Raw genomic sequence first — 14,920 nt, 5'->3', positions numbered from 1 at the left:
TTTGAGCTCTAATCGGCGAAAAATTTGATTTTTTCTGGGCCATTTTTTTTTTCGTTAAAAAATGGCGCGACAGCGCCACCGACAAAAGTCAAAATACATTGCGCCTATGGGAGACGCCCCGAGGTCAACTTTGGCGTAAAGCTACGAAATTCGGGACACGCATTCCTCTCGTGAGGACAAAAAAAAAATATTATTGTGGCCACGCCCCCAGACTTACCCTATGAAAATGAAAACAAGCTGAGTTAGCCATTTTGTTTACGTCAAACTTTGACGAACTCCTCCTAGGGCGTTTTGCCCACCAACTTCAAAATCGGTGTACGTCCTCTGGACAAGTGGGGCATCTAAAGTTATCCAATTTTTTTAGATACCTTTTACGGTCTGTGTGCGGCGCAGCCGCAAAGTTGGACAACTTATTTTGGAATATTGCAGATCTAAAAATTGCTCCCATTTGATCAAAACCAGTCCGATTAGGATCAAATTTGAATCAGTTGTTAAACTTTCTAGTTTGGACCAGTTTAGGCTGACAAAATTGAAATGGCCGCGATAGCGCCCCCTACAGAGTGACCTTTAAATTAACATTGAAGGTCAAAAATTAGGTTTACCAAAATTTTCTTAACTTTACCCAAAATTCTATTTTGGCGTCCCGATCAAAAAAGCCAATCAGACAAATGCCTTAATTTTTACGGCGTAGTCGTAGCGATGACAGAAACCTCCCATGTTATCCCTATGGGAAAACCGCTAAATCTCTCGAATATCCACATTTTTCTGTTTCAAACTTTGACGAACTCCTCCTAGTGCGTTTTGCCCACCGACCTCAAAATCGGTGTACGTCCTCTAGACAAGTGGGGCATCTAAAGTTATCCAAATTTTAAGGATAGCTTTTAAGGTCTCTGTGCGACGGAGCCGCAAACGTTTCCCAGAATTCTGACTATTTGGCCTTCAGAGTGGCCTATAAACAATAGAGTTTTTCCAAATGACATGATATTTTGCACAAAATTCTAATTTGCCATCCTGATCATAAAAGTATGAGAGCCAAAGTCATATTTTGTACGGCGTAACCGTAGCGTTGACAGAAACATCCCATGTTATCCTTATGGGAAAATCGCGAAATCCCTCAAATCACCACATTTTTACGCTTCACACTTTAACGAACTCCTCCTAGGGCGATTGTCCGATCAAACTCATATTTGGGGAAAATCATCTACACAAGCGGGGCATCAAAAGTTAGTCATATTTTGATTTTAAGTGCTACGGTCTCTGTGTGGCGGACCCGCAAATATGTCACAAATGGGAAAAACGCTAAATCTATGAAATGTTCACATTTACGCTTCACACTTTAACAAACTCCTCCGTGGGCAATAGCCCGATCAAGCTTTACTTTGGGAAATATCATCTACACAAACGGGGCATCAAAAGTTATCCATATTTATATTCTAAGTGCTACGGTCTCCGTGCGGCGGCGCAGCAAATTTGACTGACACTTGTGTTGATTTGCAATGGATTGGCCATGTCCAATGTGTCGCCGTCTGTCAAGTTCTTTTTTAATTCAACACACAATAAGGGCGCCATCTTTATCAAGTCGAAAGCGCAGAGTCGGAAGGCTGGCGGCCCGCGAGGGCCGTTGGATGCCGCTTGCGGCTTTAATTTTTCATTATTTCCATTATCATTATTAATGTTAAATAAATAAAATAAATAAAATAAATAAAATAAATAAAATAAATAAAATAAATAAAATAAATAAAATAAATAAAATAAATACATTTAATACATTTAATAAAAAAATAAAAAATACAATCAATAAAATAAATACATTAAATAAAAATAAGTGACTAAAAACAAGCAATCGTTTTAAATACTGTTGTTGAATACACACAACGTTGCATTAGTTGCTTTTTTTTTTTCTGTCTGGAGCGCTTGTTTTGGCCTTGTTTCTTTCTTAACACTTGCCAACCCCGTGTTTGCTCAACGACGAGTTAGAAGTGATTTTGTAATGTTAGGAATATACTTTATACTTAACTTAATGTTTATATTGTCACAGTACTGCAGCTTTAACGAATACAACGTGCTTTATTCCCGTCTCCTCACCTGCTCCGGAGCGTTGATGACGCCGGTGTTGTATCCAAACTGCAGTGAGCCGATCACCGCCGTGGCCAGGGAGAACAAGAGGAAACCCGTCACCTGCTTCTGCTGCACGCAGCAAACAAACAAACAAACAGACAAACAAACAAACAGACAGACAAACAAACAAACAGGCAAACAAACAAACAAACAGACAAACAAACAGACAAACAAACAAACAAACAGGCAAACAAACAAACAAACAAACAAACAAACAGACAAACAGACAAACAGACAAACAAACAGACAAAACACAGAGACGAGAAGATCAGTCACTTTCTTAAGAAGAGTAGAGTATTATTTGAATGTAACGCTAAGTTTGTGTTTGTTGTATCGTATTTTAAACCTTTATCATTTAGAAATACATCGACTATTATAATTTCCTCCACAAAAGACTGGAAAATAAACAATACTAGGTATAAATAGGGGAATAATCAAGGCTGATTTTGTGATTATTGTTTGCATTGTCATGTTTTGAAGGAAAGAACGTCTTTGCATCTCTTTTTTGCGTCTTATCTTATGGTCTTATGTTTTTTTTTTTTTTTTTTTTTTTTTTAGTTTATTTGGTCACAGGTTTAATCAGACAAAAGCAATAACACGTGTCATGCAGAAAGACTGAAGTTTATGCTTATTTTAGTTTCTGCCCTTTGTGTGAGACCAGTCGTAATTCACAAACAGCAAAAGGAAACTGGACTTTAACAAACAAGAAACATATTATTATTAACACACAGAATTCATTTATCTGCTGAAAGTTACACATTTAAACTTCTTTTTAAAGCGGAAGAGAGAAGGACAAGAGTTCATCTGTGCGGCTGCTCCAGAGAGCCACAAAATATATACAACATGTCATAATATCGGCTGTAAAGTTCTTTTTTCATGAATCGATCTTAAACATGGTTTTCAGTGTTCTATTAATCATAGAACTTCAGTGTTTAAAGGTTTATAAATTGTGCATTGGTTGATATTATTATAAACCTTTAGGTCTGATAATGTAATAACAGTGAGGAGCAGGTCAGAAAGAGCAGACATCAATAACACACGGGGCCAGTTCTGCTGCTTTATGACAGAAAACGTTTGGGCTGCGGGAAACGGAGCCTCATCCCTCAACTTTAGATTGAGTTTGAGTCTAAACCAGATCACGGGGACGGCAGGGGGGCCCCGGGGGGCCGCTGCTCAGGTAATCACATACATTTATCTCTGTAACCAAATGAGCAGGAGGAAAACACATGCTGCAGACTCAGTGTGACTCAGATGGGGGGGGTGTTGGGACATGGTGGGGGGGGGGGGGGGGGGGGGGGGGGATGTTCGGCCGTGGGGGGAGATTAGGGCCCACCACAGAGGGCCCTGTCCCTCCTGGTTTCAAGTGTCGTTTCGGGCACCGTGGGAGTTAAACCTGTGTAAACTCACAGGTCGTTCCAGGTCACAGTTTGGGCTCGACGTCACGGCGCCTGACTCAGCTAAGCCTTGTGATGTTATTCGAGACGGGCGTCAGGTGACCCACTGCCCTTCATTCTCACAACACACACACACACACACACACACCAGAGGGAAACAAAGGGACGGCTGTGGACCAATCAGAGTGCGGGAAACAGCAGCGAGAGCCTAATTTGGAGTGAAAGAATGGGCATAAAAGATGGATGTGGAGACAGGATGCTGAGCTGTGAGATGAGGTTTGAATGTGATACTGCTGCTGTGTCCTCAGGGCTGGAAGAAGACTCCTGACAAATGTGCCTCAATAAACTAAAGGAAATTAAAAGGAGAGGTCAAACGTGCAGATATATTATCACTCTTCTTTTAAAATGAGCTTCAAATATAGGCAAAAACTTTAATTATAAATATATGGAGTGTGAAAAATATAGAGTTGTAACTGTGTCTTTAGTAATAGTATGTTTTTAGCACTGGATTTGGTCTTAAACAGAACTCTTTTCCTCATCTTATTGTCAGAGGATTTTAGGAGAAACGAAAAAAGAAATACATGGGACAAAAATGAAGCTATAATGACAATAAAATGAGAATAAAATGTAAAAAAAAAGAGACATTTGAGCTGCAACATTTTCCTCTGGGCAGATGGTCTGTTTACCGTATTTTCCGGACTATAAGTTGCACCTTTTTTCATAGTTTTGGCCGGGGTGCGACTTATACTTATATTTATACTTATATACTTACACTCCAAAGCGACTTATATGTGATATTATTTGTTATTTTTACACTTGCAAATGCATTTCATACTCCAGTGCCACTTATATATGTTTTTTTCTTCTTCTCTATTATCGCTGGTGCGACTTATACTCCGGAAAATACTGTACATAATTGTATTTTTTAGATTTTTTAAAGTTGCATTATATATCATTTGCACGTCTGCCACCACATGAATTTATCTGGAATATTACATAATTAGTTGTATGATTGTGTAAATCTACAGCCATATTTTTAGCCTACTAAAAAACCACAACAAAAAACTAAAAATAATTGAGAAAAAATGATTGATCACCTGAAAAAACCCAATACAAAAAAAAAAAAAAAAAAAAACGACCCAGACTTATTATGTACAAAAACACACACAAAATACACTATTCTGATATACTCAAATTTAAATACTAAAATAAATGTATGTCTAAATTAGCATAAAGTCTGTTTGGTCTGATACGGCTCAAGTGTTAAGACTTCTCATGGATTTCTTGTTCAAATGAGCACACAGACAGTTTTAGTATCCGTTTTGAGTATTGATGAAGTCTATTCCTGATTCACCGATGCTTTATTTCCCCTTCGTCCTCACCGCGACCGCCGCCCCGCCTGCGGCACTAATGGATTCTAATGCGTTTGTCTCCGTCTCCTCCTGTTTACGCTTTCCCAGGACAAAGTGACATTTACATTTGTGTTGGAGAGTCTCTGTCCTCCGGCTCTGAGCGAACTGAAGAGGGTTTAAGCCCCTTTTGTGTTGAGGATGAAGCAAAGGTGAAATGTGGAGCTACAAGTGGACACACAAGTGGACACACACGAAGCAACGAACAAAGAAACAGGGAACTAATGAGAGCGCTACTATTCTTACTTCAACCCCCCACCAGAGAAGATGTATGTACTGCACTTTTAAATTCAATATCCATGGATTAACAGATCAAAAACGACTAAAAAGCCAAATATTCAACACATAGTGACGCAATTCTGAAAAAAGAGGTCCAAAAAGCGCCAAAATATAAGGAAAATGTATATTTAAAACGCGTAATGCAGTAGAAATAAAACAAATCGTAGCAACGCCCCGACTATTTGAGTAATCAATAAGTGAATCGGGAGTGTTTTGGAAGGAACAGAAGGGCTTTCATTAGACTCATTATCATCACAAAGCACATCATAATTGAAGTGTTCCATTTACTGTGGTTTAAACCTCCGGTAACGAGCCGCTGCCGTGGAGATAATCCTCATACATTTCAACTGGAGTCCTGACAAAAGACTTCTGGGAGGTTTAACAGAACGTGACTTTAGCTGTCTGAGGCACATTCAGCAATTGATTAGTCTAAAAGAAGTGCGTTTAATAATAACAGCAATAATTAATGAGTAATAAAGAGGCGCGTGTGAAAGTTGGCAGGTCGAGCCGTGTAAAATATTGATGACATGGTGGAGCCTCCTTCAGCTGCGCAGACGGGTTCAAACGTCATAAAAGACAAATAAACTAGTTCAATTTGAAACTGTGATTATAGCCCAAATATTTGAAGTGCATATTTTGGATATTTTTTATGGTTTTAATTCTGCAAAAATGAAAAAGAAAAGAAACCATGAACATTGACCTTATTAAACTATGACATTATTACCATATATACCCTTTACCATTGTAATATTTTTTATAGTTTTAATTCTGCAAAAAGAAAAAAAGAGTAAAAAAAACAATTTACCATTTAAATTTATGTTATGTTTTTTCCTCTGCAAAAAAATACATGAATATTGACCTTATCAAACTCATTTGAATTTTTTTTAAATGTTTTTTATTCTGCAAAAAAGAAGAAAAAAAACATGAATATTGACCTTATCAAACTATAACATTATTATATATCCTTTACAATTCAAATATTTTTTTAAGGTTTTTATTCTGCAAAAATGAAAAAAAAATGAAAAAGAAAAAAAAGAAGAAAAAACATGAATATTGACCTTATTAAACTATAACATTATTATATACCCTTTACCTTTTAAATATTTTTTAAATGTTTTTTATTCTGCAAAAAAGAAGAAAAAAACCATGAATATTGACCTTATTAAACTATGACATTATTATTTATCCTTTTCCATTTAGATATGTTTTGCAAAACAAGCTTAAAATCCAAATTATTTGCTTTGGATCGACATAAAATAAGGTGTAATATTGTTTAAAAAATGCCCGAATATGCCACGCTTTTGTCTTCTTTTCGAGAGAGCAAAACCCACTAATATCCAAAGTTATTATTATTCCATTAAAACAAAAATGCTGGCAGTGGTTTATCTTCAAAATTGCTCATTATACTGCGTCGAATAAATGCAATTACTTCCGTTATCTTTGGGCAACTTTAATATTGTTTAATCATAATTGCCATCTCATTTGTGTTTTTTTATTTAGTTTATTCTGCTGGTCAAAAGGTGTAAAACTAGCGCTTAATCCCAGTTGTTCTCGGACATTTCAGAGTTTATCCGAGTCAAACAATCCAAGTTTCACATCGGACGGTTCAATTATCGACAATCCACGTGTTATTTTCTCTTTTGTCGCTCTGTCTTGTCCGCTCGCCGTCTGTGAACCTCCCGCGTTGAGCCGCTGCAGTTATAAACGCACGGCTATGCTAATGTTGCTAATGCGCTAATGTCAACGAAAGCAGGAATTCACTTTACAACTGCCCGGGTTGATAAATGAATCAATTGGATCCACATTTTGGCTGATTTGAGCACTTTCTTGGGTTTATACTATTTGATATTTCATAAACTGTGATGTATCGCTCATACTTTTCCCCGGCTTGAACGCAGGAAACTCTAAGAAAAAGTCTCTGCGAAGTCCGAGTTCCGAAGTCCGAGTTCCGACCGCCGAGGACAACTGGAACTCAGCATTACACTGATTTTGATAATTAATGGTTATTAAGAACGCAATTTTTAACGCAATTTTAAACAAAAACGATAAAGTAGTTTCTTTTATGTTGTCTTGATAGCGCTAAACTATTAACTATTCCGGAAAAGCCCGACTTTGCCATCAATGTTTAAGTTTAAAGCGCCCCCTACATGTCGGACGACTCATTGAACTAAAACGCAGTTAAGATAAATATATTTTTAATTTAGCTAAAAAATGACAAAAAATGTATCACCGAACAGCACATTTTTTAGGTTTATAATTTCACTTCCTGTTTGCAATTGATGACATCACAGTAGGAAATTACCCAGCAAACACTGGGCCAAAACTCATCTAATGTCACAATATTTTAAATCTGACAAATAAAAATATATGAGAGCGACTTTATTTAGTTTATTTCATGTTTAAAGGGTAAAAAAGTAGTTTCTTTGTGTGAATCACTGCTGTGATGTCACTTCCTGTCATTTTCTACAGATTTTTCCACATTTTCTGCACAAATACCTTCTCGATTGATGTAAAACTATAATTTATATGCACAACAGGTACAAACACACCAAATAAAGTCAAAATTAGAACATGGTAAAAACCTGTCATACACCCTTTAATCATTGTTTTAATTTCAGTTTTGACAATAAACGTGATTATCTTTTTTGACGACGGCGCTAAATTCGCGTCGGTCGATCACATTTCCCTCCGGTCGTCCCGCTCCGTCGTGCTAATCCCGCCGATCACTTGCGCCGCACATCGATGCGTTTTTTAATCCTCAATTTAACACTGGAACCGCTCGATGTATGGACGGCACTTCCTGGCCTCGCGTGATTGGCTCCCCGCTGGCCGTGGGCAGAAGTAGGTCACTCGTGCTAACGCTGGCGTGTGCTACGTGCAGATGGAAGCGTTCACACAGATTACGTGGTCTTATTGCAGTTTTTTTCACAACCAGAGCACGGAATGATGTGATGAAGAAAGAAAAGTGCAGTAGAATCGTATGCGAATATAACTCGTCTTTTGTGGTACTAAGATCATTAAAATACTAAAAACAATGTCGTAATAACTGTCCATGTAGTTTAAAGAAACTCCGGTACATGATCTAAACTTGTGTATAAAGTTAACAGGGAAGTTTAAGTCGGATTCATTGAAATAGTTACATATATGACTTTTATTTTAGTGGAAATAATTAAAAACAGCCATTGCAGTAGTTTCAGTAAAAGGTGTAATAATTAAAAAAATAAGGGAATTAAACCAGGAAATTAACATAGGGCCACATACTAAATATATTATTGATGAATTCAAATTGTCAAATGAGAAAGGGAATATATTGTAATCATATTTGTTTGTAATTTTGGTTTAAAAATGAATTTAGACAAAAATTTACAAACATTTTACTGACTTTTGACTAAATTTGATGTTTATTTTGGGCTTTGCGTGCCTTCAACTTTCTTTCTTTCTTTCTTTCTTTCTCTCTTTCTTTTTTATTTAATTTATTCTCTCTTTATTTAGAAATAAAGGAAAATAAAAAGTACATAAATAATTGTAGAAAAAATATTCACTTTTAGTCCAAACAATTGTGAAAACGTGCAGTAGAAAGTTGAGCAAAAATGTGAATTACAATACATATGGGTAAAACTCTCGAATTATACTTTCAAATAATAATCGTTGCTTTTATTCCACTGATGTCGTCAATGAGCATATTTATAAGTACAGTAAATATGCTACTTTTAATGAGCATAAGTACAGTAAATATGCTACTTTTAATGAGCATAAGTACAGTAAATATGATACTTATAATAAGCATAAGTACAGTAAATATGCTACTTTTAATGAGCATAAGTACAGTAAATATGATACTTTTAATGAGCATAAGTACAGTAAATATGATACTTTTAATGAGCATAAGTACAGTAAATATGCTACTTTTAATGAGCATAAGTACAGTAAATATGATACTTTTAATGAGCATAAGTACAGTAAATATGCTACTTTTAATGAGCATAAGTACAGTAAATATGATACTTATAATAAGCATAAGTACAGTAAATATGATACTTATAATAAGCATAAGTACAGTAAATATGATACTTTTAATGAGCATAAGTACAGTAAATATGATACTTTTAATGAGCATAAGTACAGTAAATATGATACTTATAATAAGCATAAGTACAGTAAATATGATACTTTTAATGAGCATAAGTACAGTTGTGTTTGAGGAGGATTCAAAGTCCTTTTACTTTACTTTTAAGGTCACTCCTGCAGAACACGCTGAGATGCCTAAGCTAAAGCTAAAGACTGCGTACGTGCAGACGGGAGCGTGCCTTCACCCTGTGTCAATAAGAGTCCGTCACCTTCGGGCTGTTGCCATAGCGACCGGCAGAAAAGGACTCGAGGAGGTGGTTTCTCTGGGGAATAAGTGAAAGGACCGTTTTAAGGAGAAACGAGCGTCGAGAGGCAGCGATGGAGCAGAATCCACTGAGGTCACGACTCTCAACACTATCACACAGTTTTCATCAGCAGCGAATATTGATTGAATATTGATCTGCCTCATGAACAGAAGGATCACGCTCACAGTTTGCAGTCCTCTAAAGCCTTCAGTTAGTGTCATGGGATTCAGATGACGTCACAACATTCTATATTTGAAAGAGATACGAAATTAATATGGTTAAAATGCAGTTTAATAAGAAGTTATTGAGTCTTTACACTGATAGAAATGGTATGAAGCAGGTCTGAACTAGGCCTGAATCAGGTCTGAACTAGGACTGGACCAGGTCTGAACCAGGTCTGAACCAGGTCTGAACCAGGTCTGAACAAGGACTAATCCAGAATTAAAACAGGTCTAAACTAGTGCAAACCCACGAACAAGATTGTATTATTAGGCCCGAGCGCCACAAGCTGGCGAGAGGCCTATTAATCTCGTAAGGCCGTGCGAAGCACGGCTGCGAAAGTGCGCACGTAGTCGCACGAAATCGAACGCGAAGCGCTCGCCCACTTCCAAACACTCACTAATGCACTCCTTCACTCACGCACGCCCCGTGCATACTAATTAGTAGTAGGAAAATGGAACATTACCGTTGTAAACGGGCGAAGCCCGTGCAAAAGTGCGCACTAAATGAGCACTTTACATTGGGATGTTTTGCTTCACGGTCGTCATCCCCATATAAAGCACTCATTTGCGCTAAGTAGCTCACGAATACGTTCCCCATCTCTTGCATGTTCCGTGCATATAAGCATGTAATGCAAAAATTGAACATTATTACTGTATAGAGGGCCAAAAACACAAAGTGGGCGGAGCCCACTCAAAATGAATGACAGTACCCGTCAGTGACCAGGAACCCACACCATGAGGTAGGAAAGCGCGAGCGCTTTCCGAAAATCTATAGTTTATGATATTTGAAAAATGGGAAACATTGTTTTCGCATCGGAATATTCTTTCTTCTTCTTCTTCTTCTTCTTCTTCTTCTTCTTCTTCTTCTTCTTCTTCTTCTTCTTCTTCTTCTTCTTCTTCTTCTTCTTCTTCTTCTTCTTCTTCTTCTTCTTCTTCTTCTTCTTCTTCTTCTTCTTCTTCTTCTTCTTCTTCTTCTTCTTCTTCTTCTTCTTCTTCTTCTTCTTCTTCTTCCTTAACCAACCCTCCTATTTTTCACCCAGTGAACATTGATTTGCACACCTCTAAAAATCGTGCCTCTCTACATTCTGGCTATTTCCCTTTTCTAAAATAAAAAAATTGGCGCGTCAGCGCCCCCAAATGTACCAAAAATGCATTGAGAGATAGGAAATGACCCAAAAAAAATCTGATCGTAGAATCATGAAATTTGGCGCAGAGGTAGATGGTGACAAGAGAAGTAAAAAATATTATTACGGCAACGCCGTCCGCCCAACCAAATGTCGGCCATATTGGTTCAAAAATGGCTAAGCAGGACTCAGGAGTTTTTCCAAACGTCGTACTTTTACGAACTCCTCCCAGGGCGTTGGCTCTAAAAAGCTGAAATTTGGTGAAAATGCTACTGAGGAGTGGGACATCAAAAGTTATTCAAATTACATTGATACCTCTCACGGTCTCTGTGCGGCGAAGCCGCAAACTTTAGCTAGAATTTCAGAAATCTCCCAAATTTAACATTTCTGCCGTTTGCGCAGATAAAGTCCGAATTGCGTCAAATTAGAATCAGTTGTTAAACTCTTTGCGCTAAACGTACTTGAAGTGAAATAAATTAATTTGGCACCACAGCGCCCCCTACAGATTTGATATGGAGGTTAAATGTTTAGTTTTGCGAAATTTTATGAAATTTGGCACACAACTCAATTTTGGCATCCCCATCAAAAAAGTTAATGAGACCCATGTCATAATTGTTATGGCGTTGCCGTAACGATGACCAAAACCTCCCATGTTATTCCAATGGGGAAATCGCCAGAACATGTTTACACTTTAGACTTTCACAAACTCCTCCCAGGGCGTTAGCCCTATTAACCTGAAATTTGGTGAGACTCATCTTCAGGGGTGGACCATCAAAAGATATACACATTTTTATTCAAAGAGTCACGGTGTCTGTGCGGCAAAGCCACACATGTTGCCAAGAATTTAAAATAAAACTGCTTTTTGATGGTAAAACAAAGGGGAGAAGATGTGACAGCGTCACAGATTCAGCAGTAGGCGTAATAAAAGGACAATTGGGGCGCGTTAGCGCCCCCTCCTCTTGCGGCGTGGCGGCGGTGTGGCGGCGGCGTGGCGAGGGCCGATCATTGCCGCTTGCGGCTATATTTATTATTATTATCATGTTATACCTGGACGATGGCTCATGGGCCATATAAAATAGCTTTGAGGGCCTGATTTGGCCCCCGGGCCTCAGGTTGAATGGTCCTGATGTGGAACTTTATCAAAGACCACAGACAGTAACCAAACAGTGTTAAAGAAAGAAAAAGATTTAAAATGCTCAGCAACAAAGTATTTTGTCCCTGATGTAAAGTCTCACAACGGTTGCTTAGCAGCGCTGCACAGAATGTTTTATTTTACAGCAGAAAGTAAGAAAAGTACTGAAACAATAAGACAACAACAACAACTACAACACGGTGAACATCAGGCTTCTCAAAGAGTCAATCCTTTGAAACTGAATAAGATCTGTGGAATGGCCAAAGGCTCTCAGCCTCTGGTCTGTTTTTCATTACCAAGCGACAGCACCAATCACCCATTGTAATGTGGTTGCCACGGTGACGCAGCATCTGTTCAGGAAGTGCTGCTCATCACAGTTGTATTATTATGTAACAAGAAGCCCACCTCCCGCGGTGTAGTTTGTGTTACGTAACCGAGGGAGGAGTTTGAGCCTCACGAGATACTGAAGGACTGTAGTACTAAGACTGCTGGGGTAGTAGTAGAGGTAGTAGTAGTAGTAGTAGTAGTAGTAGTAGTAGTAGTAGTAGAGGTAGTAGTAGTAGTAGTAGTAGTAGTAGTAGTAGTAGTAGTAGTAGAGGTAGTAGTAGTAGTAGTAGTAGTAGTAGAGGTAGTAGTAGTAGTAGTAGTAGTAGTAGTAGTAGTAGTAGAGGTAGTAGTAGTAGTAGTAGTAGTAGTAGTAGTAGTAGTAGTAGTAGTAGTAGTAGTAGTAGTAGAGGTAGTAGTAGTAGTAGTAGTAGTAGTAGTAGTAGTAGTAGTAGTAGAGGTAGTAGTAGTAGTAGTAGTAGTAGTAGTAGTAGTAGTAGTAGTAGTAGTAGTAGAGGTAGTAGAGGTAGAAGTAGTAGTAGTAGTAGTATTAGAGGTAGTAGTAGTAGTAGTAGTAGTAGTAGTAGAGGTAGTAGAGGTAGTAGTTGTAGTAGTAGAGGTAGTAGTAGTAGTAGTAGTAGTAGTAGTAGTATGAAATTTCCCCATGTGGGAAAATAAAGGATTATCTTACCTTATCTTATTGTAGTAGTAGTAGTAGTAGAGGTAGTAGTAGTAGTAGTAGTAGTAGTAGTAGTAGTAGTAGTAGAGGTAGTAGTAGTAGTAGTAGTAGTAGTAGTAGTAGTAGTAGTAGTCGCTGTCATCGTGGTAGTGGCTCTTAGCATATTATTCCACTAGTTTTGTTTGACAGAATATCCAGGGTTTGTTTCTGCTCTAATTGTATTTCACTTTTCTCTGAGTTGTGCTAAAATTATAAATATGTAAAACTACAGCGGCAAAAAGAAGCGTGTTAAGGACTTTACGTACAAGATAAACACGCTGCAGCTCAACAGGAGGGATCGTAAAGTCGAGTCAGCAGATCGAATGACAGGGGAATCTGAGGGGAGTAACACCCCTCAGGACAAAAGATGAACTCTGGAGACACAGCAGCAAAAGCCTCACTCGTACTTCTCATTACCACTACAACTATACTCATTTACTTTCGATTTCATTCCCTCGAAAGTAGTGAAGTCATGAATCCTCACATTTAATTTAAAGCGACACAAACACCTATTTTTATAAACACCGACAGAGTGTTTACATCGTGCGTAAAGTCCTTAACACGTTGTATGTGATTAAATATTGATTATTTAAGAGATTATTTAGAGAAAGCAGCAGCGGCCAAAATCAGTCTGGGAGTAAACGTGGCAGAAGACGGATCGATAAATGCTGGGGACATTCGGGCTTCATTTTTAGTTCTCTCTGAATAGATCCATCAAGATCCTAGTCTTTCTAACGGTAGCAGTACCGTATTTCATGGACTATAAGTCGCACTGGACTATAAGTTGCATTTATGGGGGGAAATTTGTTTGATAAAATCCAGGACCAAGAAGACATTTGATCTTGAAATGCTGTTTAAAATAATAACAGAGAGAACATGGTGAATAGGTGTACGTATGCTAACGCTAACACCTTCAGCTACATTACGTGTGCTAACGCTAACACCTTCAGCTACATGACGTATGCTAACGCTAACACCTTCAGCTACATGAGGCACAGACAGAACTGTGGTAAGTGTCTGGTATGTTAACGTAACATATGAACAGTTATTCAGATAACTATAGCATAAAGAACATGCTAACAAGTTTAACAAAGCATCAGTTTTACCCCAAATCACCAAATCCATTGAATTCTTCTTCCTCTGTGTCACTTCTAAACAACTCCACAAACTCCAGAGGAAGAGGAAGTGCAGATTCTTCTTCTGCATCACTTAGAGCCTAGAGCGTGGTTGTCAGTGTGAAAATAAAAAAAACAAAATGGTATATTAATGTGTTAATAATATCACATGTAAGTAGCACCGCGGCCAAACTACGACTTGTTACTCAGTCTGGAAAATACGGCAGTAGTAGTAGTAGTAGTAGTAGTAGAAGTAGTAGTAGAAGCAGTAGTAGTAGCAGTGGTAGTTGTAGTAGTTGTAGTAGTAGTAGTAGTAGTAGAAGTAGTAGTAGAAGTAGTAATAGTAGTAGTAGTAGAAGTAGTAGAAGTAGTAGTAGAAGTAGTAGTAGTAGTAGTAGTAGTAGTGGTAGTTGTAGTAGTTGTAGTAGTAGTAGAAGTAGTAGTAGTAGTACCAGTAGTAGTAGTAGTAGTGGTAGTTGTAGTAGTTGTAGTAGTAGTAGTAGAAGTAGTAGTAGTGGAAGTAGTAAGTAGAAGTAGTAGAAGTAGTAGAAGTAGTAGTAGTAGTAGTAGTAGTAGTAGTAGTAGTAGTAGTAGTAGTAGTAGAAGTAGTAGTAGTAGTAGTAGTAGTAGTAGAAGTAGTAGAAGTAGTAGTAGTAGAAGTAGTAGAAGTAGTAGTAGTAGTAGAAGTAGTAGAAGTAGTAGAAGTAGTAGTA

General features: G+C 37.8%; 1 protein-coding gene across 1 annotated transcript in view; it reads right to left on the bottom strand.

Annotated features, from left to right (window-relative positions):
• LOC140362189 (solute carrier family 2, facilitated glucose transporter member 1-like) overlaps positions 1 to 14,920 on the bottom strand; it is a 44,181-nt gene that overhangs the window by 21,697 nt on the left and 7,564 nt on the right. Inside the window, exon 2 of the mRNA XM_072448258.1 lies at positions 2,086 to 2,187. Within this exon, the coding sequence (XP_072304359.1) occupies positions 2,086 to 2,187 (102 nt within the window). The remainder of the gene's footprint in view (positions 1 to 2,085; positions 2,188 to 14,920) is intronic.

This window comes from Eucyclogobius newberryi, unplaced genomic scaffold, assembly GCF_026437365.1.
Source record: "Eucyclogobius newberryi isolate DKJ021-1_F unplaced genomic scaffold, fEucNew1.0.hap1 SCAF_16, whole genome shotgun sequence".
NCBI lineage: Eukaryota > Metazoa > Chordata > Actinopteri > Gobiiformes > Gobiidae > Eucyclogobius > Eucyclogobius newberryi.
The sequence above is the reverse complement of the archived record's forward strand: the minus strand, read 5'-3'. Positions and strand labels throughout refer to the sequence as shown.